This window comes from Hyaloscypha bicolor (genome assembly GCF_002865645.1).
Source record: "Hyaloscypha bicolor E unplaced genomic scaffold K444scaffold_52, whole genome shotgun sequence".
In the NCBI taxonomy this organism is placed as follows: domain Eukaryota; kingdom Fungi; phylum Ascomycota; class Leotiomycetes; order Helotiales; family Hyaloscyphaceae; genus Hyaloscypha; species Hyaloscypha bicolor.
In genome coordinates, this window is record NW_020194554.1 from 1,480,466 (window position 1) to 1,506,631 (window position 26,166).

At 43.7% G+C, this 26,166-nt stretch overlaps 7 protein-coding genes across 7 annotated transcripts; 4 read left to right on the top strand and 3 right to left on the bottom strand.

Moving 5' to 3' along the window:
• Positions 1 to 85: 85 nt before the first annotated feature.
• Positions 86 to 931, top strand: K444DRAFT_661410 (uncharacterized protein; the record flags this gene model as incomplete). The annotated part of the gene is made up of 2 exons (XM_024886580.1): positions 86 to 280; positions 516 to 931. The coding sequence occupies 2 exons, from the start codon at positions 86 to 88 to the stop codon at positions 645 to 647; spliced, it is 327 nt and encodes a 108-aa protein (XP_024740319.1). The 3' UTR covers positions 648 to 931.
• On the bottom strand, positions 829 to 2,445 carry K444DRAFT_610272 (putative transaldolase). Its single transcript, XM_024879717.1, has 6 exons — positions 2,306 to 2,445; positions 2,152 to 2,170; positions 2,084 to 2,095; positions 1,703 to 1,986; positions 1,266 to 1,649; positions 829 to 1,221 (listed from the first exon to the last, which is right to left on the bottom strand). Exons 1-6 carry the CDS (start codon positions 2,342 to 2,344, stop codon positions 985 to 987), a joined length of 975 nt encoding a protein of 324 aa, XP_024740320.1. The 5' UTR covers positions 2,345 to 2,445; the 3' UTR covers positions 829 to 984.
• Positions 2,446 to 3,600: 1,155 nt separating this feature from the next.
• Positions 3,601 to 9,092, bottom strand: K444DRAFT_523280 (rhoGEF protein-like protein; the record flags this gene model as incomplete). The annotated part of the gene is made up of 3 exons (XM_024874273.1): positions 3,601 to 4,554; positions 4,601 to 5,290; positions 5,340 to 9,092. The coding sequence occupies 3 exons, from the start codon at positions 9,090 to 9,092 to the stop codon at positions 3,601 to 3,603; spliced, it is 5,397 nt and encodes a 1,798-aa protein (XP_024740321.1).
• A 1,593-nt stretch (positions 9,093 to 10,685) lies between these two features.
• On the top strand, positions 10,686 to 11,904 carry K444DRAFT_661413 (cupper/zinc superoxide dismutase). The gene is made up of 5 exons (XM_024886581.1): positions 10,686 to 10,919; positions 11,152 to 11,331; positions 11,387 to 11,538; positions 11,589 to 11,685; positions 11,736 to 11,904. The coding sequence occupies exons 1-5, from the start codon at positions 10,907 to 10,909 to the stop codon at positions 11,756 to 11,758; spliced, it is 465 nt and encodes a 154-aa protein (XP_024740322.1). The 5' UTR covers positions 10,686 to 10,906; the 3' UTR covers positions 11,759 to 11,904.
• A 737-nt stretch (positions 11,905 to 12,641) lies between these two features.
• K444DRAFT_523253 (uncharacterized protein) lies at positions 12,642 to 15,590 on the top strand (the record flags this gene model as incomplete). The annotated part of the gene is made up of 3 exons (XM_024874272.1): positions 12,642 to 12,832; positions 12,896 to 13,473; positions 13,528 to 15,590. The coding sequence occupies 3 exons, from the start codon at positions 12,642 to 12,644 to the stop codon at positions 15,588 to 15,590; spliced, it is 2,832 nt and encodes a 943-aa protein (XP_024740323.1).
• A 1,109-nt stretch (positions 15,591 to 16,699) lies between these two features.
• Positions 16,700 to 17,493, bottom strand: K444DRAFT_336367 (uncharacterized protein). Its single transcript, XM_024871986.1, has one exon. The coding sequence runs from the start codon at positions 17,224 to 17,226 to the stop codon at positions 16,813 to 16,815; it is 414 nt and encodes a 137-aa protein (XP_024740324.1). The 5' UTR covers positions 17,227 to 17,493; the 3' UTR covers positions 16,700 to 16,812.
• A 602-nt stretch (positions 17,494 to 18,095) lies between these two features.
• K444DRAFT_627134 (uncharacterized protein) lies at positions 18,096 to 19,061 on the top strand (the record flags this gene model as incomplete). The annotated part of the gene is made up of 1 exon (XM_024882764.1): positions 18,096 to 19,061. One exon carries the CDS (start codon positions 18,096 to 18,098, stop codon positions 19,059 to 19,061), a length of 966 nt encoding a protein of 321 aa, XP_024740325.1.
• Between the last annotated feature and the right edge of the window lie 7,105 nt (positions 19,062 to 26,166).

Below are 26,166 nucleotides of genomic sequence, written 5' to 3' on the forward strand. Positions count from 1 at the left end.
CCTCTAAACACAAACTCTTCACACAGTACTTCCACCTTCCCATTTCCATCCATTCTTCCTACCCCACTTCCCCCATTTCCGCAAAATGCTCACTAACACCCCCCACTTTCTAGATACTACAAATCCTACAACCGCCTCCACCACTGCCACTACCACCTCCTCTTCCAACAAAGTCGCCCAAGCAGGCGAGTTCACAAAGAACATGCTCGCCGCCGCCCACGGCGCAGGCGAGAAACTAAGAGGAGAATTCAACCAAGGGGTGGACAGGACCTTCAACGAGGTTTGTGACCCGCCCGACCCCGGATTTCCGCTTTTGGGGGGCAAGGGGATGAGAGGCTTGGCTTGTGCTGAGGGGGGTGGCGTTTGAAAAAAAATTGATTGACGTTAGCTTGCCTGTTTTATTTTGACATTTTACTCGTCACCCCTTTCCCTTTTTTTCGTTTGCTTTTGGCGCTGCAAAGGGACGAAATAGGGAGAGGGGAGAGGGGAAGAAGAAATTGACTGACATAATGCAGAGTGAAGGTATTGCGAAAAATGAGAGGATTGCCAATGCTGGCAATAGCGAGATGGCGACGGGGCAGTTTGCGAAGTCGACGAAGAATCGGGAGGGGGCTGTTCCTGGTGACCATGACCCACGACGGGTGTAACAAATGGATGAAGAAACAAATATGTGAGCCATTTTCGGTGTGAGAATGGGGAATAGAAGGGGGACTGGAACACAAGAATTTTGGGTATAAATTGAAGATAGGATAGATAGACATGGGGAATCGGAGAATTTGGCAAGTGGACAGATTAAAGAGACATGCACCAACTTGACTTCATGACTTACCAAGGAGTATGGGGGGTCATTTATTACTTATTGAATTTTGTACTTGCGTGCTCGTCATAACTACATCGTGCATTCTCCGTTCATCTTGCGATGTCCAAAAAACATTTTTTTCTCATTCTTCATTATCCATCCTTCCTCCTACTTCACGCAAGGATTTATGCCTCAATCTTCGCCTTAAGGATATCCTTAAGAGTCACAGCATCAGCAGCAAACTTGCTGATACCCTCCCGCAACTTCTCAACTGCCATCTGGTCCTCGTTGAAGTAGAAGCGGAAATCGGCTTCGTTATCGATGTATGTCTTCTTCTCGAGGTCGAGGGCGCTGGCTGTCGAAGCGTCGAGCTTCTGGGGAACGGCGTCGCTGGAGCCCATGAGCTCTTCGAGGAGATTGGGCTGGTCTTGTCAGTCTGGGGTCCGGAAGTGGTCAGGAAACTTACGGCGATGGTCAAGTAATCGCAGCCGGCCAACTCTGTGATCTCACCAATGCTTCGGAATGAGGCGCCCATGACGATGGTCTTATATCCGAACTTCTTGTAGTAATCGAAGATGGCCTTGACAGATGCAACGCCTGGGTCTTCCTCCTTGGTATATGTCTTTCCGGTCTTGGCCTTGTACCAATCGAGGATACGTCCGACGAAGGGGGAGATGAGGAACGTTCCGGCCTCGGCGGCGGCGATGGCTTGGACTTGAGAGAACATGAGGGTGAGGTTGACATTGATGCCGTGGTCACGTTGGAGAATGCGGGCGGCCTGGATGCCCTCCCATGTTGAGGCAATCTTGATGAGGACGCGGGACTTGTCGATGCCGACGGATTTGTAGAGCTGGTTTTGTCAATAATATCCAATTAATCTGGTTCTTGCTAGGAAAGGCTTACATCAATGATGTGCAGAGCCTTGTTGACTGAGCCCTTGGTATCGAAAGAGAAGCGAGCATCAACTTCAGTTGAGACCTTGCCGGGGACAATGTTCAAGATCTCCTTTCCGAATTCGACCAAGAGACGATCAAGTGTGGCATCGACCTTCTCATCGCTATCCTTGCCGTGGGACTTGCCGTACTCAACAGCAACGTCGATGAGCTTGGCATATTCGGCCTTCTTGGATGCTGCGAGGATGAGGGAGGGGTTGGTGGTGGCATCTTGTGGCTTATATTTGCCGATGGCTGTGGGGTATCAGTGATTTATCCGCAGATTGAGGAAGGAGGCGAATTGGATTCTAGAAGGGTGGAATGGGGTTGTTTCCCAGGCGGGGTAACGTACAGACGAAATCACCTGTAGCACAACAATTAGCTTCAGATTTCGACAGGCACGGTGCAGACAAAGCTTACCAGAGTCACTGACAACAGTCTGTATAATTGTAAAGCGTTAGCAAGTTTGCTTTCTCTTCCCTCGTAGCGATGTTCTCAAGCGCGGCTCGCCATCAGAACGTCTCAACAGGATACGATTTCCGATGTCTCCGCCAAGAAAAGGGGAACGACTTACGGTGCCAGAGGCCTTGAGTTGTTCTAAAGAGTTTGACATGATTGCAAGTGCAAGTTGGGTATCTCAGAGCGCGATGTGGTGGTTGTGGTTGTGGAAATGGTTGTTTAGCGATGTGGCGGGGAGTGGAAGAGATTTTGTTGAAGAGGTGAAATCGGAACTTCTTGAACCCCTCGTCGCAGCTACTGTATCGTCATTCTAGTGGGGGGGGGGGTTACTCAGCACAACAGCATGCGCTTTCACCCTATCACAACACTCAATTCTGCTGCATTGAACATCCGGCTGGGACTTAAAATCCGAATCTATTCCTAGTTTTTCTTCCCTTTCTTCCCTTTCTTCACTTTTATTTCTCCGAGCGCAGCTCCGAGGACGGTGTGCTGTTGCTGTTTGCACGTCTCATGAGGTGTTTTGACGGCTTCTGAGACATCGACATCCCACCTTCTGCCACAGTGGCTCACTTGGCGCCCCCTTTTTCTTTTCCGAACCTCCGCTTCACGGCTGACAGTCGTCCGGCCTCGAGGAAATTGAAATCGTTTCCGTTGATCTAGATCCCATCCCAACAGTCAGCAACGCAGGTCTGATGATTCACCTTACTCAGCAAAACAGGATTGTCGGTCTTGTGAGTTGAATTTATTTGTCTTGTTTATGTCCTCTGCTTGCAAACGTCGGCAATGAACGCCCTACGTCTAACTCCGTAACACCCTGAATGCAAAGAGCGTTCTGCGGGGGCGGAAACCTGTGGTCACGTTTTGGGGGAGCGGTTCCGATTCGCCTGAGGGAAACAGCCCCCCGCACCTTATGCGAGCTCTGCATGATGGCATCTCGAGGAAGATTTGCTCAAGCCTCCCCAAGAATCCTCGTTAATAAAGGCAAATTCACATGACCTGACAAAAATAAGAAGTCAAGGTCCTTCTTACCGAAGTAAGTTTTTCTGTCTTAATCAAGGCAATCAAGTAAGATGAAAACGTAGCGAGTTAAGTCGTACATCCAAGGCACTCAAAACACCAAACGCCCGCTGTCCTGCATGAAAACTAACATCCCACATAAAAGACAAGAGGTCGAGTTCATCGCCTATTAACCATAGATATCCTATGAACAGCATATAAGAAGGGAAGCTGGGAAGGCGAGGGTCGATCCACTTCTTCATTCTTTCTCGTCTGGATTCTGCGTCTTCCAGCTCTTCCCACGCCCTCTCATAATCGTGCTGTTGCTCCCAGTTGTCATAGACAACCATAAAGATTCGCGGCTTCGCGGCTCTGTGTTATTTGTTTCGTATCATCGTCCTGATGAAGCCTTCTTCACTCCGAATGGCCTTCATTAAGCACCATCTCCAGCACAATCTGGCTCCCAGCGATTTCTGGATGCGCCATCGCAAGCTTCAGCGTCCTCTTTTCCGCAGCCCCTGCGAAACCTGTGGGAGTCATATGACTTGTCGCTCCTCCTGCTCCGAGAGGATTGATACCATAGTCCAAACATCTTACATCCCTCCCAGCAATGACTTGCCTCAGTCGCCCATTCTCGGCATTTCTGACCTCGACAAAGTCGCTGTCGAAGAGGACGAGATAGGCGCCGTACATGGCCGCCGTCTTGGCTTTGCCGACAAACTCCATGATCACAGAACGAGAGACCTCGCCGTGCTTGTCAACATAAACACCGCATTCTTCGTAGCAGAGGAGAAACTCGGCGTCGGATAGGCGGAACATGCCGAGTGGCTTCTGGCCGTTGAGGCGATACGCAATATTGCCAATTGCTGGATTCTTCGTATCAGGAATACTCATAGGAACCTTCTTGTCCAAAGTCATAAGCTCGAAGCCTTTCAGTGTCGAGATGGCAATGTAGGTGTGGAAAAGATTGATTGTGAAGCATTCAGTGGGGATGTAGAACTCGTCGAATTCCCGGAAGAACTCTGTATTGCCGCCACCGAATTTCTTGCCAAAGAGGCGGGACTTCTTCTCTGTAGATTTTTGGAAAACGGGTTCCAGGACTTTGAAGGTTGAGTGCAGGCCTTCCCGTTTCTTGTAGAAAACAAGAGTCCGATCCTTCATCTTTGCCGTGGCGAAGAAGGAAACATCGCGCGTTCCGGATAGCTTTTGTGGTGCACGACGAGCTGAGTCATGGTGTGGTGCTGGGAAGTTGGAAATCGGTACAATTACATCAAGATGGTACGCTATCAGGGCTTTGTCGGCGATAATTAGGCAAAGTGAGAACTCCTCAAGAACCGCTATTTGCGTCACCCGAGACATTTGAATAGACTAAACGAGTTAGCTTGAGTCAGGCGGTAGGTTGCAGTACACTCACTCTAGTCCAGCCTCTAGGATTATCTGCCTCGGAAGTGTAAACCCCGTAATCAGTCCCAATGGCAACCATCGACCTCCCATAACAATTGAAAGCTGTCGCGCAATTTACTTGAGCTCTGCAGACAGGTCCAGGCCGAGGTCCAGCAGCGTAAGTTTTCTCCATCTCTCGGATTGATCGATCCAATGGTGTCCCTCTGACAGACACGATATTCCGTTGAGAAACAGCAGACATGACATCGTAAGCGAAAGCGGTGTCTGCCATGACACGTAATCGGAAGGGCTCAGCGTTTTGCTCAAACAGAGACGCTGCGTGCCGGGTCTTGGCTTCGAGTATCTTGTCACACCAGTCTTGTCGATTTTGCGCAGTAGGGGCATACAAAGTATAGACCTCCGTCTTACCGAGATGCTTAACTCGAAAGGGAAACATAGATCTGGCGTCGGCATCATTTGTGGCACTCGGCGCAAGCTTCGTAGTTGATGAAATCGTTGCTACCGAGTTATTCGAATTGGTATGCTCCAGAGTATTCGACCTCTCAAGGCCATTCGTGGCCGTGCGACTTATTCTTGGGTCCAAGGCTGTGCTTGATGAGGACTTGGTGACGGTAGTAACTGCTCCGATACCTTTCACGGACGATTTTTGGACTGGGTCATCGTTGGTGCTCTCTAGGACTAGGAGCTGCATTGGAATTGGCTGTGGAAAAGTCAGCGAGCGCTTCGGGCTAAAGAAGGTGGGACCTTACCAGCTTCGACACATCATAAACTTCCTTCTTGCGTCCACCAGCTCCACTGTCTGGTTTGGTAACAGTCTTGGCCAGAACCAAATAGTGGTCAAATAGAATGGCGTGAGTCTCTAGCCATGTGAATCTGTTTGCACCAGCCCGTTGAAGATCTCCCTTGAATATGAGTTCTCGTCCCAAATGGTCAAGATTGAGCTCAACACGCTCCATTCCAGGTCGGAGGAGAAGTTTGGATTGCAGCTCAATCATCTCCACTTTCTTCGACTGCTCATCCACCTTTGCGTCACATTCAAGGGTGACTGCCTTGATCTCCTCAATAGCTGTAGCCAGAGTGGACTTTTCTTCGGTATCTTGAGTCATGTTGCTTAACACGGTCCCGAGCAGCAGGGTGTAACGTTGAAGTCGAGTAATGGGTGCTTTGAGGTACGTATTCCAATCCAAGCGGCCAGAGAGCTTGTTATCTCGGGCCTGGTCAAGAAATTGCCGGAAGAGCAAATTCCTGTCCGCCTCTTTCCGCACTAAATATGTCGCATAGGGGAAGCCAGCAGCATATTCTATGTATGCAGTTCTCGCCTTCCTAATCCACTCCCGGAATATGTCACTGAATCCTATGATCCATGGGCCTTGTTCTTTTTGTCGATATTTCAACTGGGCAAGGAGATAATTTTCATTGACTTCTTTAATGGCCTCGACCTTCCCGAACACGGAAGCTATGAATTTTGCGATCTTAGTTTTGCCAATGATGGGTGGCTGCCATGATGCTAAATCGTCTCTGTAGAGCACCCGAAGGACGTTGATCTGATCCATGTAGAGATCTTCGGACATCACAATCTCATGCAGATTGTTCTGACGCAGGATTTCCTTCTTGTTGGCCCCTTCAAGTAGCTCTTTTGTTAATTTGAAGAAGGTCACCCAATCTTCCGATTTCCGAGACGGCTCTAACATATGTGTTTGGAGGTTGATTTTCTTCAAAGTCCGCGTACAGTGGTGGGAGTAGCAACGTCCGTGTATCTCGTGTTCATGCACCTTCGGAGAATAGCAACCGGATCCAGTCAATTGCCAAAGGACTCCAGATATCGTACCCTGGCCAAATTTCACCCATTCTTCCTCTGGAATTAGAATACCTGCATCGAACATGGACTTGACCACTCTCTGGCTCAGTGTCTCAGCATCAGCGGCATTCATGGTTGGCACTTTGTGCGTAAACAAAGCCACAAGTCCATCCTCTATGGTCTTTTGCCGAAGATCCGACTCTCCTTCCCCAGTGTCGCCACCAGCCATTTCCCGTATCCAGGAAGCAATTCCACTCAGAGCCCACGGTTCGGTGCATTTGTTGTGATCCGATGTTGCTAGCCTTGAAGGAGAAAACTTCTTTCGTCTGCCGGCTGGCAATGCGGGAAGATCCAGAGAAATTCCAGACTGTGGAGTGCCTCCCATGTCATATCCATCAAGGCCACTTGCAGAACGAATGCCCATTCTAGCCGCTTTCTGCCTTGCTTGGCGTTCCTCGGCATCGGTCTTTGATCTGACTGGGGGTACAGCATGAGGTGTACTGCTATGACTCGATAAAGAAGAGGACCTGGGAACATATTGGCCACCAGGACTGAGCATATTTTGTGGTGGATAAGCGTCGGGGCCAACTGGAGGGTATGATGGTCGGGCTGCTTCGGTGCTTGATGAATATGAATGAGAATGTTGATGTGCACCTCTATAGCTCCCAGCAGGCAAGAGCTGAGGCGTCCAGTTCTCAGACAATGGTGCTGGCACAGCAGGAAGAGGCCGGTTGTAAGAAGATGCGGAACTCATGCCAGGATGGTAGAACAACTCCGGCATGTCGTCTCTTGATGGACTATCGCTCCCAGATCTACCACTGAGTCTTGATTCGGATAATCGGGAGTGTAGCAAAACTTGCTCATCACCCTCATCAAAACTGAGACGGTGTGATTGAGATGTTGGTCTTTGCAGTCCACCGGTGCCAAAGGTGTCGACTCTGGCAGCCTCGAAAGCGGGAAATGGGTGGATATCGCCAACTCCGGGAATCGAGTAGTCCGTCATGCCTCCGAGCCCGGCAGCTGGTGTCCGGCTATAACTGTCGGATCGCTCTCTTCCAAGATCATGTGCTGTTGGCAATGGTCGACTCTGGTCCTCCATCTCGCTGCTGTGCTCCGTATTCAAGCCTCCAAGATCGTCGCCATACGACATGTGAGCCTCGTACCCACCGCCAATTAGGCCCAAATCCATGTGCTTGTAGTCACTGTCACTACTCTCTCCCTGTGACTGGTGCTGTGTAGAATGTCCACCTTCGTAGCCTCCGCTAAAACTTAATGCTCCGGTGCCTCCGCGAGCATCCTGTTCCTCTGCAATTCGCATGGCTTCAAGGCCAGCTGCAGCTTCAATATCGCTCTCATCGCCATCGTCGTCGTAATCATCGTGGGTCGTCTCCAGACTGTTCTCGTTTACCGTCGTGGCTGTTGACGCATATCGTTCAACACCTGCTTGTCCACCAACTGTGGTAGCCCTAGAGTTGTAGCGATGAAGGTCTTGGAGTTCGCTATCAAGCAGATCTCCATTGTGTTGATCCATCCCTTGCGGTCGACCATGCCTTGACGAGCCCGACGCTCCAAGGGCATCCCCGATGTCTGCAAAAAGTTGTTCTTGTGATAAGCCTTCTTCTGCATTGCTATGCTCACTCATCCTCCAATCGTCAACATCGCCAACATCATCAATTGGTGCATTCGGCAAGGGCCTTAGCGTAGGATGTCGTTGCAGTCCACCGCTGGCTGAGGTGCTCTGGGACAACGGAGGCTCTGAATACGCGGGAGTTGAATGGCTGGAGGAAACTTTTGTTCTATTTGCAAATGAGGTGAGATCTTCGTTGTAAGCAGGTTGAGATGGCTGCGATTGCACATAAGCCGAATAATCTGGATACGATGCTTGCGTTGCAGTTGGTGTCCTGTACTCGTTTTGGTTATAGTTATCTCCTCCATTCGTGGGGTACGGAGCAGAGGATACACCTAGTTGATTGTACAAAGGCTGGCGGGGTGGCAGAGGGGCCGAACTAGACGGAGTGTATACCGGGTTGGAGGGGTGCTGTTCGTAAATTGGTCGTGAAGGTACTGGAGGAGCTCCATACTGCGGAGTAGTCTGGGGCCAAAACGATGGAGACTGGGGCACTTGCGGCATGGCCGCAGAATTGTATGTTTGCGCATAAGGATTGTAGCTAGAGACCGACTGTTGCCGCAGAGGCTGTTGCTGGGAAGCCTGGTACAGGGCCGGATTATATGGCTGATGAGCTGTCGGCGTCGGTGGAGTGTAGGCAGGTTGTGGTCGATACTGATTTGGCTGCGACTGGGATTGAGTTCGAGCAAAATGCTGGGGGTTGTAAGGCATCTGCGGCAGAGGGGGAGACTGAGCGCTAGCGGGGAAAGGTTGGTACTGATGTTGATATCCTGACAACGCCGGGCCCCCAAAAGTGCTTTGGCTTGGCGACTGAGGGCTGTATGGGTGGGCTGTTGGACTGCTTATGAACATCTCCTCCTGTGGCATGGGAGTTCGTTCTAGAATCGGAGGTGGGCCATTCTGATATCTATTCCCGTTTGGATCGAAGAACGCCGCATCATCGCCATTGTCAAAACTTGACTGCCGGTGCAAGCCCAAGCCTTGAGGCGGATTATTTAGGGCTTGAGCTCCTGGGTGTCCATATTGCGCTGGAGGTACATGCCCATACCGTCGTTGACTGTTCCCGTTGAAAGCCATCGTCGCGGTTGGCAGAATTGGTGCACAATCGAGTCAAACAGATAGCCTGAGATCCCGGTCTCTGTACGTAGCCACGACTGAGGGTCTAGAAAGAAGACCTGCAATCTTTGGCTCGTGGCCAGTTATTGGGAGTCGACGACGAGTCGTGCCTCATTGGTATGCGATGCGCGATCGATTCAAAGTGCCATCCAAAACCCCATCCGCGCCGCCTCCACGAGGCTCTCTCTCTCGCCTGTTCGATTGATTTCACTGCCGATCGCGATGCGCAGCGGTCGCGAGAGTTTTGCCCGTCGTGGGTGCTTTCGATGCCGGCCCTCGTCCGTCGCTCGCGTCGATAGTCGACTCTGATGCGGCGGCAGGCTGCCAACACTCGAGGCTCTGCAAGCCGGATTCTCTCAAAGCCGGCGGGAGAGTTTCATGGATCGGTCAGCAGGAGAAGGAAGTCGTAGGGAAGCCGAATTCCTGGTGGAGAGGGCGCGTGTGGTTGAAGTCAGACTTGATGTGACAGCAAAAAGATGTGATGAAGCTGAGGCAAGTCGCTTTTGGATGATGATTGGCTGCAGTCCTCGTACAGCTGTGAGGCGACGAATGTGCTTGTTCTATGCGCGATGTTTCCTACAAAATCGAAGGGTTCTTGGTGAGAAAGATCTGAAATATTTCCTACACTGCTCTACGATTATGCATAAATGATTTGGAGAGCTTGATTATTTTCTCCAGGCCACAGCCTTCACAGCCCCTCTTGTCGTGACAAAGGTTTCTGTCTACGCCACACAGCCCTACAAACCCCTGTGGCTAATATCAAAGCCAGAACTCGACCTCTCTGAAACTCCTCGCTGGCCCCGAATCTATGCGTTGCAGTCAGAGCATTGTGTTCCGTTTCCTCCTGGCAGCTATTAGTGGAGAATCGCAAGTAAGCTCTATGCCAAGTGGAAATCGTCAAAGAAAGTCTTTCCTAAGGAGCGCTGATGTTGGATTTGGATAAGACGGAATCCCTTTCGAAATCCTTGTCCTGCCCATTTGACCCCGCCATCACACGGAAATACGGTGGATAGTTATCGTCTCGATAGATGGCTCTGCACGATTCGCAACACGCCTAATGGCTGTACGGGGCACCGCTAGAAAGATAACATTTCCGACTGCTGGCCTCAGAGGATCTTGAGGACTTCAAGATCCCGCGTTCCGGTGTCTCGCAGGGAGCCGACTTTACTTCGGAGGGGTTGATTACGACCTCGCAAATAAGCAGCTTTACCTTTCGAGCTTCACTGTCACTGGCCACGTAATATAGGGGAGCGGTCTCGGAATTCTGGGATAGACTGAACCTCAGAAGAAGGATTTCTTCGGACTGTCGGATGCTGAGGCCGTTCGATGACATACTCAAGATGTTGCACGTAACCCCTGCCTCAAAGCTGTGCGTCAAGATACGCCGAAACCATGGAAGTACATGTGAGACTTTCCGGCCAGTCTTTAGGGCACTGCCTCAGGGGGAGGAGGGACACCTTATTGCTCGTTATCGATTTGCTGAGGCCAAGCGCAAGGTGCCTTTCGAATTAAACAGCCCGGTGTGAGACAGGTTTCCTCATCGGATAAAATGTTGATTGCCGTGAAATATTGATCCACCGAAAAGAGAATCGGAAACGAGGCTCGCTCACCGCTCACGTGGGCCAACTGACATCACTGTGTCCCTTTGTAAGCTGTGAAGCTCTGTCCCTCGGAAGTGGGGTATTTCCATCACTTCTTCAAGTGTCCGCCCTTTTCAACAACAACCACCACTAGAAAGTTCAGTCCAATCATCAAATTCAATCCAATCCAGCAAAATGGTCAAAGCAGGTATGTCGTACATATCGAATACTCCTTCCTGGCTCCGGTTCTGCTTTGTCTTGGCATCATTGACTGGCTCGAGCCAGTATGAGCATGATTCAACCCAATGGAGCAACCGGCAACCCGGATGGGCACGCCGAAGCTCCTTCCTCGCAAGCATCCGCTTATTGAGCCTCTCTTCAATCTGGTTTCTCTATAGCCCTCTCTTGGTCCAGGCTAACTTGTTGTTCCTCCGTTGTAGTCGCAACCGTCCGAGGTGACTCGAAGGTTACCGGCACCGTTACCTTCGAGCAGGAATCGGAGTCATCCCCCACTACCATTACATGGAATATCACTGGCAACGACCCCAATGCTGAGCGTGGCATGCACGTCCATCAATTCGGTGACAACACCAACGGGTGCACCTCCGCCGGCCCCCACTGTGAGCGGCTGTTGAACATACATATTCTGAACCAGGCTGATAAAGGATGGAACAGTCAACCCCCATGGCAAGACACACGGTGCTCCAACTGATGAGATCCGCCATGTTGGCGACCTTGGCAACTTCAAGACCGATGCTCAAGGCAATGGCAAGGGCTCTACCACGGACAAGTTGATCAAGCTGATCGGCCCTGAGAGCGTCATCGGCGTATGTTGAGCAAGAAGTTCTGTACAGGCTGACCACTGACTTCTTTACAGCGTACAGTTGTTGTCCACTCCGGAACTGATGATCTCGGACAAGGAGGCAACGAGGAGTCCAAGAAGACTGGCAACGCTGGTACTCGCCCTGCTTGCGGTAGGTTCATTTTTAAATAATTGCTTGTAGGTTTCACTGACTTCGTGTAGGTGTCATTGGCATTGCGGCATAAAGGCATCATCCTTCCAAAAATTATGAACGGGTGAGGGGACATTATGGGTGGCTAAGGTGGAACAAAAGCAATCAATGGCTTTATACACTTAGGTAGTCAAACTGAGAATCACCGCTGATTGCATACAAATATGGATTGACATTAACATAAACAATATCTGTGAAATGTCCTGTGAATTCCGTGCTGTCCACAGTCATCTGGGTATGAACCCAATTGGAAGTTGCCCCTCAACCCCTCTCCTCGTCATCACGTGTGATCCGTTGACCGCCCCTGCATTTGGCAGGGCAGAAACAAATGAAGTCGTCGTGTGCTTCTTGTGGCCCACAACAACAAAGATCTGGCATTAACATAACATTGTTTCTTACAACATATCTAAGAACCAACGAATTGGACGCTGTGATTGCGGTGATTGTTTGACCAGAGACTTCTAGAAGAATTGGGTTGCTATGTAAGTGGCCATGTCTCCTTTACCGTGTGCGGATTGCTGCAGGATGTCCGATTTTGTCCTCTTGACGACCAGCCACTGGAGAACACACTTTGTGGGGAAGAGAAAACGAAATGGAAAATTTCGAATTCACTCCACGTCGCTCTGCGCTATTCACGACCGCTTCATCTAAATAAAATCATCAACTGGCCCTCTCGACTTCGATCTCCCGTCGGTCTTCCTAAAACATCAACTCTTGCAGCACTGCCTTTCAACAACCACTGCAAATTGTACAGACATTTCAGAGCACTGTTACTTTCTTTTCAACTCCGTCGCTCAGCACAAACACTTCTACGATCTTCAGGCGCCTCAATTAGTCTTTGCGCCTTGCGCCCACACCTGCCCTTTGCATTTGCACTTACAATCGCTCCCCACGCCAAACACTTCAGCTCCGCTATCATGCCTGTCCGGACATTCAAGATTGGCTATGCCTCTGGCCAAAACCGCGGACGCCAGGCCTCTGCAGATTCAAGTGCCTCACAGAATTCTGGAACAGTTGCTAATTTGATTGAACCATTTCCAGCTCCTCTGAGTCCGCCTCTCGAAAAGAATACACCCCCACCAAACATCCCCCCTTCCCGATACAACATGTGAGAGCTCCAATTTTGAATGTTATTATTTGGAACAAGGCTGACCGAACCTTTGGGGTTTAGGCCATTCTTTAACGGCAAGGTGAAGTCGGTGCTGAGTGGTGACAGTTTGATTATAACTGCACCCAAAAATCCGAACGCCGTGCGAACTTTCTCCCTTGCTTACTGCACGGCACCCCACTTGAAGAAGGATGCAGATGAAATAGGAGCCCTAGAGTCTCGCGATGCCTTACGGGAGCTGGCGGTGGGGAAAGACATTCAATTCCAGGTCCTCTACACCATTCCGAACACAAAGCGCGAGTACGGAGTTGTGGTTTTGAATGATGGACGTCGACTGCCTGAGGAGATGGTGAAGGAGGGGTGGCTCAAGCTGAGAGAAGATGCTGGCCGAAAGGAAGACTCGGAAGAAGCACTTCAGCAATTGGATCACCTTCGCCTTCTCGAAGCAAAGGCTCGCAATGACGACAAAGGTCTCTGGTCACCGGATCTCGCTCGCATCGATGTTCAGAACGACCTGGGCGACTCGCAGGCCTTTTTGGAGACCTACAAAGGAAAGACCCTTGATGCAATAGTTGAACGCATATTGAGTGGCGACCGCATGCTTGTTCGCCTACTGATTTCCCCGACCAAGCACATTCTTGGTAAGAAGATATTCCTTCATTCTCTCATAAAATATATCCGTTGACGAATTCAAGTCATGACATTGGTTGCTGGAATTCGTGCTCCTACCACTGAACGTGTGAATCCATCGAACAATCAAACTCAGCCGGCCGAAAAGCACGGAAATTCTTCGCGACAATTTGTCGAGACCAGACTATTGCATCGAAAAGTGAAGATCGACGTTCTAGGTCTCAGCCCGCAGGGCCAGCTGATTGCATCCGTCAAGCATATTCAACACGGCTCGATTGCAAAGCATCTTCTGGAAGCTGGTCTTGCTAGATGCACAGATTTCCACTCCACCCTTCTTGGAGCAGACATGGCTCCTCTGCGGGATGCTGAGAAGGTAGCCCAATCAGCAAAGCTAGGAGTTTTCGAGGACCACGTTGCAAAGGCCGTGGGCCCAGGAGGAAACTTGGAGGCTCAAGTGACGAGAGTTTTCAGCGCTGACGTTATCTTCGTCCGAAATCGAGCGGGTGTTGAGAAGCGAATCAATATTAGCAGTGTTCGAGGCCCTCGACAAAACGAAGCAACTGAGGCACCCTTCCGTGACGAAGCTAAGGAGTACCTTAGAAAGAAGATTATCGGAAAGCATGTTAGACTAAGCATCGATGGGTCACGACCTGCTGCGGGAGAGTATGATGCTAAGGAGGTTGCTACCATCACATATAATGACAAGAACATCGGCCTGCTTCTGGTGCAGGAAGGGTGGTGTTCAGTTGTCCGACATCGCCGAGATGACACAGATCGAGCTCCGAATTACGACGAATTATTGGCCGCACAAGAGACAGCAAAGGAAGAGAAGAAGGGGATGTGGTCTGGCAAGCCGGCCAAGGCAAAGCAGTATGTCGATGCTTCGGAAACTCTTCAAAAGGCCAAGATCCAGCTTTCTACTTTGCAACGCCAAAAGAAGATTCCAGCAATTGTCGATTACGTCAAGGGGGGTTCAAGATTTACCGTTCTCATTCCTCGCGAGAACGTCAAGCTGACCTTTGTTCTTGGCGGTATCCGAGCTCCTAAATCTGCTAGAGGTGAGAAGGACAAGGGCGAGCCTTTCGGCCAGGAAGCACACGACCTTGCCACCAAACGCTTGACTCAACGCGATGTTGAGATCGATGTGCACAATGTAGATAAGGTCGGTGGCTTCATTGGTGAGCTCTACATCAATAAGGAGTCTTTTGCCAAGATTCTAGTGGAGGAAGGATACGCAACCGTCCATGCCTATTCAGCCGAGCAGTCTGGAAATGCCACCGAGCTACTTGCTGCTGAGCAGAGAGCTAAGAAAGCCAGAAAGGGTCTTTGGGTCGACTGGGATGAATCCATGGATATCCCGGAAGAAGAAGCAAGCCCCGCGAATGGTACGAATGGTCACGAAACCATTGTTCCCCGAGAGAAGGACTACAGAGATGTCCTTGTTACTCACATCGACGAAAATGGCAAGTTGAAACTTCAAACGATAGGCCAAGGGACCGCGAAACTCGAAACCATGATGAGCCAATTCAAGTCGTTCCATCTGAATCCCGCCAACAGCAAGGGACTGGAGAAGGACCCCAAGGCAGGAGACTTCGTGGCGGCCAAGTTTACGGAGGACAATCAATGGTATCGCGCCCGCATTCGCTCCAATGACCGCGCGGCCAAGCAAGCTGAGATTGTCTACATTGATTATGGCAACAGCGAGAAGATGCCTTGGTCCCGCCTTCGACCTTTATCACAGGCTCAATTCTCGACTCAGACACTTAAACCACAAGCAGTCGACGCTGTCCTGTCTCTTCTCCAATTCCCGACTAATACGGATTATCTGCAAGATGCTATTCGTTTCCTCGGCGAGGCAACTGAAGGCAAGGAGTTGGTTGCCAATGTTGACTATACTGCACCAGAAGGCACACTCTACATCACCCTCTACGATCCAACCGTCAGTGAGAAGCTGACAGATAGTATCAATACGGAGATCATCACCGAAGGTCACGCCATGGTACCGCGAAAGTTGAAAGCATGGGAGCGCGGCTTCGGCGATGTCCTGAAAGTTTTGAGGGAGAGAGAGGAAGAGGCCATTGAAGCACGTCGGAGTCTCTGGGAGTACGGCGATCTGAGAGACGATTAGGGCTGCAACTGGCACTCGGTTGCAGAACGTGTTCTGTTAATTCCGAGCTCATGTTTGCTTCCTTGCGGCCTCGGAAGATGGTTTTCGACGAGCTGCTCTGCAGTCCCCGCCCCTTTTCCTCTTCTCGCCTCTTCTCTTCTCTACTCATATGCGGGCCTTCTTTCCTTGTTCGTTTGTGCAGTCTATCAAAAGCAATCGTGCGGCGGTGGATGAATGGATGCATCATGAATGAGTTCGCATTGCGTGGCATAAATCATGACACTGGGTTGGGGAACTGAAAAACAAAAGGGAATGGAAGCATTACGGGCGAGCATTTGTGGTTGGGGAGATTGCATAGGTTGATAGCGAATTGATGAACTGAACCAACCTGGACTGAAGTGCGTACGGATTGCTCTTGGTATATCGAAATGGCAAATCCAAAATGGAAGGTTCGGTGACTGTTAACCTTCACGATTACGAATTTATGAGATAGTAATTCGCTTGGAATACGGCGGGTTCTTAGGGGTAAACGATCAGATTTGCTAAACACATAATTGCACGTATGTGAAGTACAAAATCACGTGAAAGCTAAGCACCTTCATTAAAATAAAATAGATCTTTTACTTCTCTAAGTAAATAATCGCCTTTTAATTTAATAAAAAAAATTAAAGAAGAAAGAAGGAGCGCGAGGAGCAAGGAATTTTTTCTTTCTGTCTCGTCGCTTAGCTAGCTTACCCCTGGCTAGCTGGCGCAGATAAAGTAACCTTACGGGTCTATCTATTGGGAGCTGTGAAAATCTAAGCTACTTAACCGAGAGCATAGTTTAAAAAAAATCTTCTTATTCCCTCTTTCTTCTTTATAATAAGGTTGCACAGAACAACGCCTATTTTGCCTGCATTTGGTATCGATTCCATTCCCGCTTTTTTCAAGATCACATTTGATTGGAAGTCAAGCACGGGAAGCCGTGACCAAACAAGATCTGATTGCTCAGCACGTTCAGCCTCATCAAGCCTCTGATCGATAGTCAACCCCAGATTTGGAAGTCCATCTTCCCGCCCCACTCCGTACAGTAGAGAAAAGCAAACCCCATCACGTTCCCGGAAGAATAAACCACCTTTAAGGAGTCGAGTGAGACCACACCATCGCCAGTACCCAAATCAATATCAAACATATGGGAGGCGCCTACTCATAGTAGATGTCAGTCGCGATGTCTCAGCAGATGCCTGATAGGTTGGTGATACAATCACTCACCTGAAGCAAGGGAAGTGCCCCAGATTTCGATGTCGCTGATGCCTGTCATGTGATGAGCCACCTTTCTCTTTTTGTCTGCAGCTTGGCTCACAGTTAAAGTCGGTGACACCGAGCTCTTCCCACCTGTCTGCGCAGGTGTGGGAATCGGATTACTTGTCGCAGATGCTGTTGAGCCACTACTGGTAGCCGCTGGACTATGTTTCGGCCCCGCGATTTTGGTGCAGTAACCCAACGAGCCGCTAGAACCTGTCAACAAACTCAAGAGACTTGGTGACGCTGTCACTGCAAGCTGGCTGCAGCTCTGTACCATATTGTCAAAGCTGGACGGATTGTAGTTTCCTGCGCTATCGTAGCAGAGGCAATCGGCATCTGCTGTTGCTGTACAGAGGATAACTGAGTTCTCCATGTTGAAACAGGGGTCTTGGAGATTGGCTGCGACGAGACAGGATTGTGGGTTGGCCTGTTTACAACAGCTGCCCTGGTCGTTACAAGAGTAATTGCACCAGTCCGATACGCATGCTGGTTGGTATCAGTAGGAAGTCTCCTGGGAGGACTGCGTGAGCTCACCAGTCTGTGCAAATGGACAGGACGATACAATTGCCGCACAGTCCTTCGATTGAGCAGCGGACAGTGATCCGGCCAATGAAGATGTAAATGCCGTAACTGTGGTGCCGATGACAATCTGGGAAAGTGACAAGGACACTATCATGGCGAGTCTCTGGGAGTAATGCATCTTAAATTTTCGAGTTGAGTAGCTCAGATGATAAGTTATGAGGATAGATAATCCAAGTAGATGAAAAGGGAGATCCTCACAGCATATCATATTTGGATGGTTCATCAGATCTCGGTTTTCTTATTCCTTTGTGTAACACACCAAAACCACCCCCCAATATGTATTGGCAAGCCACGAAACAGGCACGTGTATTGAATTGATAAAGATATGCAACTTTCGATGCCTATCTCGGTCATGTGGCTGTCTTCTCTCAGACTATGGACTCAGCTTTCCAAATCTTCAGCTCCTATCCGCATCTATATCCGTGGAGAGTTCCACTTTATAGCGAGCATTTGCACTCGCAGTATGCTCAACGCATCCCATCCCATGCTTCAACCAGCCAAGATTCAAAACTAAAACGCATGCTATCTCTCGCTAAACCCTCCACGAGATCCACTGTAATTCTTCCCGTGGCTTTAGAACAACTTCGCCACTCGTTTGCGATTTTTCTGGCCCTCGATTGAAGCCTCGCGATCTCGCACTACAGTATTGACACTCTCAGTATGTCTTCAAATTACACGATTTATACTGGCCATATTTGGAAGGAATACAGTAGCAACAAGCTCATCCTAACACTGAATGGGGCAGCTGCCGGTGCGCTGCAAGCCGCAATACCACTTTGGATCTCACTCGTCGGGCCCTTAAGTTGGGTCCTCATCCAATACCCGTGGTTCCAATATTCTACTCTGAGAGGAACAAGAACTCAACCATTTCACCCTTTCTATTATCGACAGAAGCAAGTCCTTCTCCGTAATAGTAGTGGGGATCTTGGTACGGTCTCAGATTCGTATAGCTTGTTCAAGACGTGGTGGAAACATGGAGTTTGGAAAGCATTCTGGAGAACAGGACCATTATTTTTGACTGCGGTCCTCTTCTGGTGCGCATGGCAAGTAACAGCCATAGTGTCCTTTTACATCTGGCAGACGACACCTCCGACCGTTGGTCTAATACGAAGCGGAGTTTGTGGCTATAATTTCCTTGAAGGACCAGGTGCTGAGATATCCTTTCGACGAAGTGGACTTATTGAAACAATCCAAGCAGAAACATACGTCACTCAATGCTATGGATCTGGATCATCAGGGGCGTGTAATGTGTATGCAAAGCAGGCAGTCTCATACACTAAGTCGGATACAACATGTCCTTTCGCTACTTCGGACATTTGTATCAACGTGAATTCAATTCCATATCAACTGGACACTGGACCTATCGATTCGCATACCGACCTTGGCATCAATGCACCCCGGGAGAATCGAGTTACGTATCAGAAGATCAACACTTGCTCACCGATACACTCAACCAAGTTCGCACGGATTGTTAACGCCAATGAAACGGACGAGGCTTACTACTGGCCCACAGATACAAGGCTACAGCAGTTTTACTATGGACCAATCCTGAATACGAATTTCTCGTACACTTTCGAATACTCAGAGTGGACACCTTTAGACAATTTCCCGTATGATATTCAGTGAGTCCTTGAGTAAAAACATGATTCCCTTTCCCAGACTAACAGAGACCAGAGGTGTAATTTTCAACCCTGGCCCATCCGGGACAGAAAATGCTTGGGCCATCAACGCAACATTCGCAAATCGAACGGACGCCGATATATCAATTCTTTTCCTTACACCTAATTCCATATCCTATAATGCCAGTGTCGACGATCCCTTCTTCCTCACCGGCGCAAATTACACAATTCCGGTAAAGGTACTGAGGCCATTAGCGGGCTAGCGGACAAATCCGAGAAGCGAAAAGTGATTTTCTGATTTTCTGATTTTCTGATTTTCGCGCCCACCCCCCCCCCCCCCCCCACACCTCAAAAAAAAAAAAGTATAGCATATACGCCTTATTCTCGACTACTCCTAACCCCCCCTTAGCTTGCGTGGTCCGTAAGGCAAATCCCATAGATTACGAGGCATATCTCTATCTCCCTTACTCTCTATATCCTCCGTACTATCTATATTACTCGAATTATCTATATCTCCTTTATTTCCTTTTTCTCTAGTATCCTCACCCTCCTCTACTATAACCTCCTTTCCTATTGCCTTCTGATCTTATATCTATCTTTATGCTCACTTTCTATATCTTATAGGCAGTCGAGGCTTTAGTATAAAGGGTTTTGCAGATATAGAGCGAGGCTTTCCAGACTTGGTAGGATTAGTATTAAGTTAATAGAAAGTATAGACTTTACTATTATTATTATATTTATAATTTATATAAGTGCTATTAAATTCGCCTTCCATAACTATATAGTATTTAAAAAGGCCCCTCGGTCTCTTCTTATTATTATAAGTAGTATAAGCTTAAGAGAATTCGGTTCCGCAAGTATATACTAAGCTTGCCTCCAGATTTACCTTGCCTTTCTCTAATTCCTTTAGCTTCTTACCCTAGTATAGCTTTATCTCTCTAACTTTAGCCTTATTATTAATTTACTTTACTACTTTAGTAGTATTATCGGGTAGTATAAGGAGATTAAAGTATTATTATAAAGGAAAAGAAAAAGGTTATATATAAAAAGGAGGTCAAGAAATAGAGGAGTTTATTAGTTAAACATATTAATAGGAGAGAATATTATAAACTAAGTCTGGATTATTAGAAAATATATTATAAATATTATCTTTCTATTTATTTATAGCTTTATTATCTTTTCTACTACTTTTGCCTTTACTAGAGCCGCTACCTAAAGCCATATTTAATATATCTTTAATAAAAGAGAGCTTTAATAATAGTATTATATATTAGAATTAAAGTTATTTTCGGAAGGAAATTAAGGTTAAGATTAAGGCTAAGGTTAAAGCTAGTATGGCTATATCTTTATTATTTACTTTTAGGGCATAAAGATATATATTTAAATATTAAAAAAATTATAATTTTAGGTATTATAGTTATAAAGATAAAAATATAAATATTCTTTCTTTTACTAACTCGCAAAAGCTAAGGCATACTAATAATAATTAAACTATACTTGACTCATATAGTTAGCTAATTTACTTTACTAATTATAAATAATTCAAGGTAATTTAAATCTCCTCAAATCTCTATATATAGCTTATTATATAAACTTCTATATTTTTATATTTAGTAATACTATAATTATAATTTTTGGATAAGAAGAATTCCCTTATTCTAGTATATATAATTATATTTATTTCTTATTTTTCGAATATATAATTATTAAATTAGAGAGGCTCAAGAATTCTAAGTAATACTTTCTTCTAAAAAATATATATTTTTAATAAATAGCAAAAGTAAATATAGAATTATATAATAACATAACTATCCCGTACTAGTAACTTTATTTTCTATAAAACTATAACTTTATTTTATTTTTGCTCCAAAACCTCTATTTTTCTTCTATATTTTTTCGATTTTGCTATTAATACTAAGAGCTTCTGCCCTCTACTAATATCTTCTCTATTAATACCTTTATTAATACCTTTATTAATACCTTTATTAATACCTTTATTAATACTTCTATTAATACTAAAAGCTAGTATCTAACTATCTTATAACCTTTCTCTTCTCCTCCTTACCCCTCCTTATCCCTCCTCCTTACTTCTTTTTCAAATTCCTCTTCCGAACCCCTCCTCCTTTAATACTTCTTCTATTAATACCAAGAGCTAGTATCTAACTATCTTATAACCTTCCTTTCCTTCTCCAAACCCCTCTAAACCCCTCCTCCAAACCCCTCCTTCTTTAATACTTCTACTAATAATACCAAAAGCTAGTATCTAATTACTACTTCCGGGTTACTTTTATCCAGAACTCTCATACTATAAGTCTTTAACCCACTTGCTTCTTAGAAAGCTAAATTTTAGATTTCTCCTCTCTTTCTCCGATATCTTCTTTTCTTTTTTTCTAATATCTCTTATGCCTTTGGGCCCTTTAGGAGTACTCTCTCTCAAATTTCTAAAAAAGAAGCTAATTCCTATTTAGATTTCTCCGAACTTTAATACCTTCTTCTTTCCTTTAATACTTATAAAAGCCTTTGGGCCGCTACTAAATATTCCTATTCTTTATCTTAGAATATATACTAACTTATTCTTATAGAAAATAGCCCTTTTTCCTCTAATCTCGACTTCTTTAATATATACTTCTCGCCTTTAGGCTATTTAGATATCTCTCTATTTGCTTTTACGGAATATATACTAACTTACTTTTTAGTTCCCCTTACCTTATCTCTCCTTTAATATTACCGTATATATACCTAGTTAGTACTAGTTCTTATAACCCATAGTTAGGCTTTCTATTTATTAAATATCTGAATATTTTGTTTTATTTTTACTTTATATATTTTATTTTATATATTTTACTTTCCTTTTATTATAGGTTAGGACTCAAATAGTATTTATCTTAAGCGCTCATACTCTCGGGTATATAAGACTTTTATAAATCTTTTAGGATTATAAACCAGCCTATTTTAGTTCGGAAAAGCTTTTTTAAGAGTATTCCAGGAATTATAGTATTTACTATAACTCCTCCTAAAGATTAATATAGTATGGGTATTTCTGGTTTATTCTTTCTCTATAAAGTAAACCGCTATCCTAAGTCTATATAAAAGTTCTAATTATTTCTCGAGTTAAAGTATAGGTACTTCTTATTTCTATTAAATTAGGTATAAAGGATAATAGGCGCCTTTAGGCTAGACTATAGTATTAGTTAAGTACTAAGACTCCCTATACTTATCTTATAAACTTATAGTTTAAGATATATTATATTTAATAGGGCTTCTATATCTAATTACTTTATACTATAGTAAAACGTCTTAGTATTATAGTTAGGGAAGTTCTATTTTATAATCTTATTTACTACTTATAAATTTTCTAGCTAATAAGTCTTGGCTAATAGCTAAGAAACTTATTAGCTATTTTATCTAAAGCCTCTAGAAACAGGAAGTTATCTTAATAAAGACTTAATATTAAAAATAGGTTTAACTAATTAATCCAAATAAGGAGTTTATAGCAGAAGTTTTTATATATAGGTAATTCTATATAATAAACTCAAGTCCCTATCCCTAGTTATATGAGTAAGCCATATAAGAAACTCTTTCTGGCCTATTAAAGTAGTCCCTGTCCCTAGTTATACGAGTTATAATATATAATAAACTCAAACTTTTCTTAAGTTATTTTTAGAAGAATTAGTAAGCTTTTCTAGATAGACTTATTAAGGCCTTGGTTTTTAAAGGTATTAGTCTAGCCTTCTTACTTCTTTCTTAGGTAATAGTTTAGCTCTTAGGAATTATATATAAATATTAGAATAAATAAGGAAATATATTATATGCATTTTCTAGATAAATTAGGATAAAACCTATAGGATTCCCGTAATATTTTTATTAAATCTATAATACTAGCTAGTAAAGACTTTAATAACCTTAATAAAACTTGAATTACGAGCCCGGCCCTCAGATTTCCTACTTAACTTAAAGGTTAAGTAATCTATAATAGGTTACCTATTATGAAATATATTATACTCTTTTCCTAAAAAGTATTAGGTACTAGTAATAGTCCGGAAGCCCTAAAGCCCTTGAGACTCTTTATAAGTTTTGAGCTTTGGGGCTTTTCTATAGCTAGCTAATTATATAGAGTCACGTGACCACGCAGGTCCGGTATTAATATAAAGCAATTAGTAACTTTATATATAGATATAGTATGGTTTTTAGTATAGCTAGTCTAATATATTATATATTCATATATAAATACCTATAATTTCATTATTATAATATAATATATCCTTAATATATCCTTAATATAAAAATCTCTTTATAACCCTAGATTTTTAGGAGCCTTCTTTATACTAAAGGTAAAGTATATAATATTATTTAGGTATTAAATTTAAAAGGCAAAGAATTATAAAGGCCCTAATAATTATAAGACTTTATAAACTTGGGTAGATTTAAGTATTATAAAAATATTAAATTTAGTAACCTAACTTTTAAATTATATAAGAACTAATTAAAGAGTATTATTTTAAAGTATTAATTATAAATTCCAAGTATATATATATTCGTAAGGAAATAAGACCTAAAATAGTACTAAGCTAATTATAAAATATAGGAAAAAGCATATTAGATATTAGGCTCATTTTTTCTTAATTATCTTAACCTCGGCAGATATTTATATATAATTTATTAGACCTTATATAATGGGTTTACTCAGGAGAAATAAAATTAATTAGCCTAGGGAATTTAATAATAATAGTTAGATTTCCGTCCGGAGTAATAGGCAAAATACTAGTAGTAGCCCGAGTACCTTGGGTTTTACTCGCAAAGCTAAAGATATTATACCCGTTAATTCTTTATATCTAATAAGGAAAAGAAATAATATATTTATATCTTTAATATACCTATTATTATAGAGTAATACTTATATGGTTTATGAGATTAATTATAGTTCTTTTTACTAAAGAAGAAAATAGTAAAATTAAAAGAAGATCTAATAGCCTATTATTATTATTATTATTATTACTATTAGAATTAGCTTTAGTAATACTTTTAGTAGTACTTTCCGTATTATTTTACGGCTTCTAGAGATTAGCAAATAAAGAAGAATCCTGGTATATATAAGTTAATTAAACCTAAAAACAAAAAAGAATCTATAGAAAAAATAAAAAGTAAAAGCCAGAATTAAAAAAGAGAATTATATATATACCTTTATTTACTTACTAGTTTATTAGATCTTTTCTTATTCTTAAAGTCTCACGCCTATACTAGTAGGTAATACTTTCCTGGGCTCTCTGGGCCTCTTTAGTCTATTATTTAATCTCTTTAAGTTACTATATCTTCTAAGTATTTTCTAGCTCTTTACAAATAACTTTAAGATAGAGATCTTTATATAGAGTCTTCTTCTAAGTATTTTCTAGCTCTTTACGAGTAATTTTAAGATAGATATTTTCATATAAAGTCTTATCCTAGTATAAAATAAGGAAAATTATCTAGATATTCTTAGGGCCTAGATATATACTATAGTAGGAAAGATTAAAAATAGTTTAAATAAAACCTAGCAAGACCATAAGTTCCTGGGCTCTTTTATTATTAGGACTAGTATAGAATACTAGTTTATTCATATTATTAATAAATTAATAATAGCGGGTAGGTCCGCTAATACGGAGAGAGAAATAAGGAAGTAGCTACTAAGAAACTATATTAGAAAGAATAAAAAAGACTTAATTATTTATTTCAAATTAAAAGCCACCTATTAAAAAACATTTATTAGAATTTATATAGAGAATCTAGTAAAAGAAATAGAAGAAAACTTACTACCGACTTCTTTAGAAAGTTAGATAGTTCTTTACTTAGCTCTCTAATTCTTTATATTATTAAATATCTACTTACGGAGAACTAGCTATAAAACTATAGTTTATAATTTTATAAGACTAGATCCGGCCACATTTTAATTTATAAGACCTTAAAGGGCTCCAGGTAACCTATTACCGGTATAAGAAGCTATGGCCTAGGTAGCGGCCTAAGTAACTCTCGCATTTATAGCCTATTAAGCTTATATAATAGTATAAGTACTATTAGAAAAGTAATTAGGTCAAGTAATATAGCTCATAGTAAAAGGAAATATAAAAGGAAATAGTTATGGGGCCATTAGAGTAGGAGAAGCCTAGAGTGAAGTAGAACTAGTACCTAGCAGCTATATAGTAATAATAACTAGAGGAATAAGTATAATAGATATTTCTAGAAAAAAAGATACGGGATAAGGATACTAAGAAAAGCTAGGGATCTAAAGTATTTCAGGTATAAAGAGAGAGGCAGATACGGACAGAATTCCAGAGCTATAAGGTTCAAGTTTACTAGTATTACTACTCTAGGCAAGTAAAATAACGGCCTCTATATTATATTCATTATTAGTAAATTAATAGAACTCGTAATATTAGATATTATTATACTAGTATTTAGCTATAGAATATATAGTATTAGGGCAGGTTTTAAGAAATAGTAGTACTATTTTGAGAAATAAGAATTTAAGAATATAAAATATTTATATAGTAAATAAACTTAATAATTCTATTAGTATTATTTTTAAAAATAAGAAAAGGGTTTCAAAAATAATATATTTAATAATAAATAATACCTATCTTAATATACCTAATTACTTCATAACTAGCTTATTTAACTACCCTATATTATTAGGAGTATTACTAATAAAGGGCCATTTCTGGGTAAAATCCTAAACTATTAGGAACTATACGGGTATTTTTCTAGCCTATATATTATTTATATACTTTATATTTATTAGGATAACTTACTTAAGAATTCTATTCCATATAATAGTAATATTATATCTACTAGTTAGCTTCTCGGACTCTCCTAATATTAGTAGCTACCCTAAGGCTATATATACCCGGACTATATATTGGAGCTAGTAATAAGCTTAAATATATAGTCGGTTACTATTTCTATTAGTATTTCCTATATAAATATCGGCTATATTTATACTATAAGATATGAGCTTCTAATAGTATTACTCTAGTATTTCTCTTAATAGAAACTCGTTAATATCTATATTAGTATATAAGTAAACTATTCATATAGAGCTATATAAGGTTATATTACTTACCCTAAACTAAGTAATTATT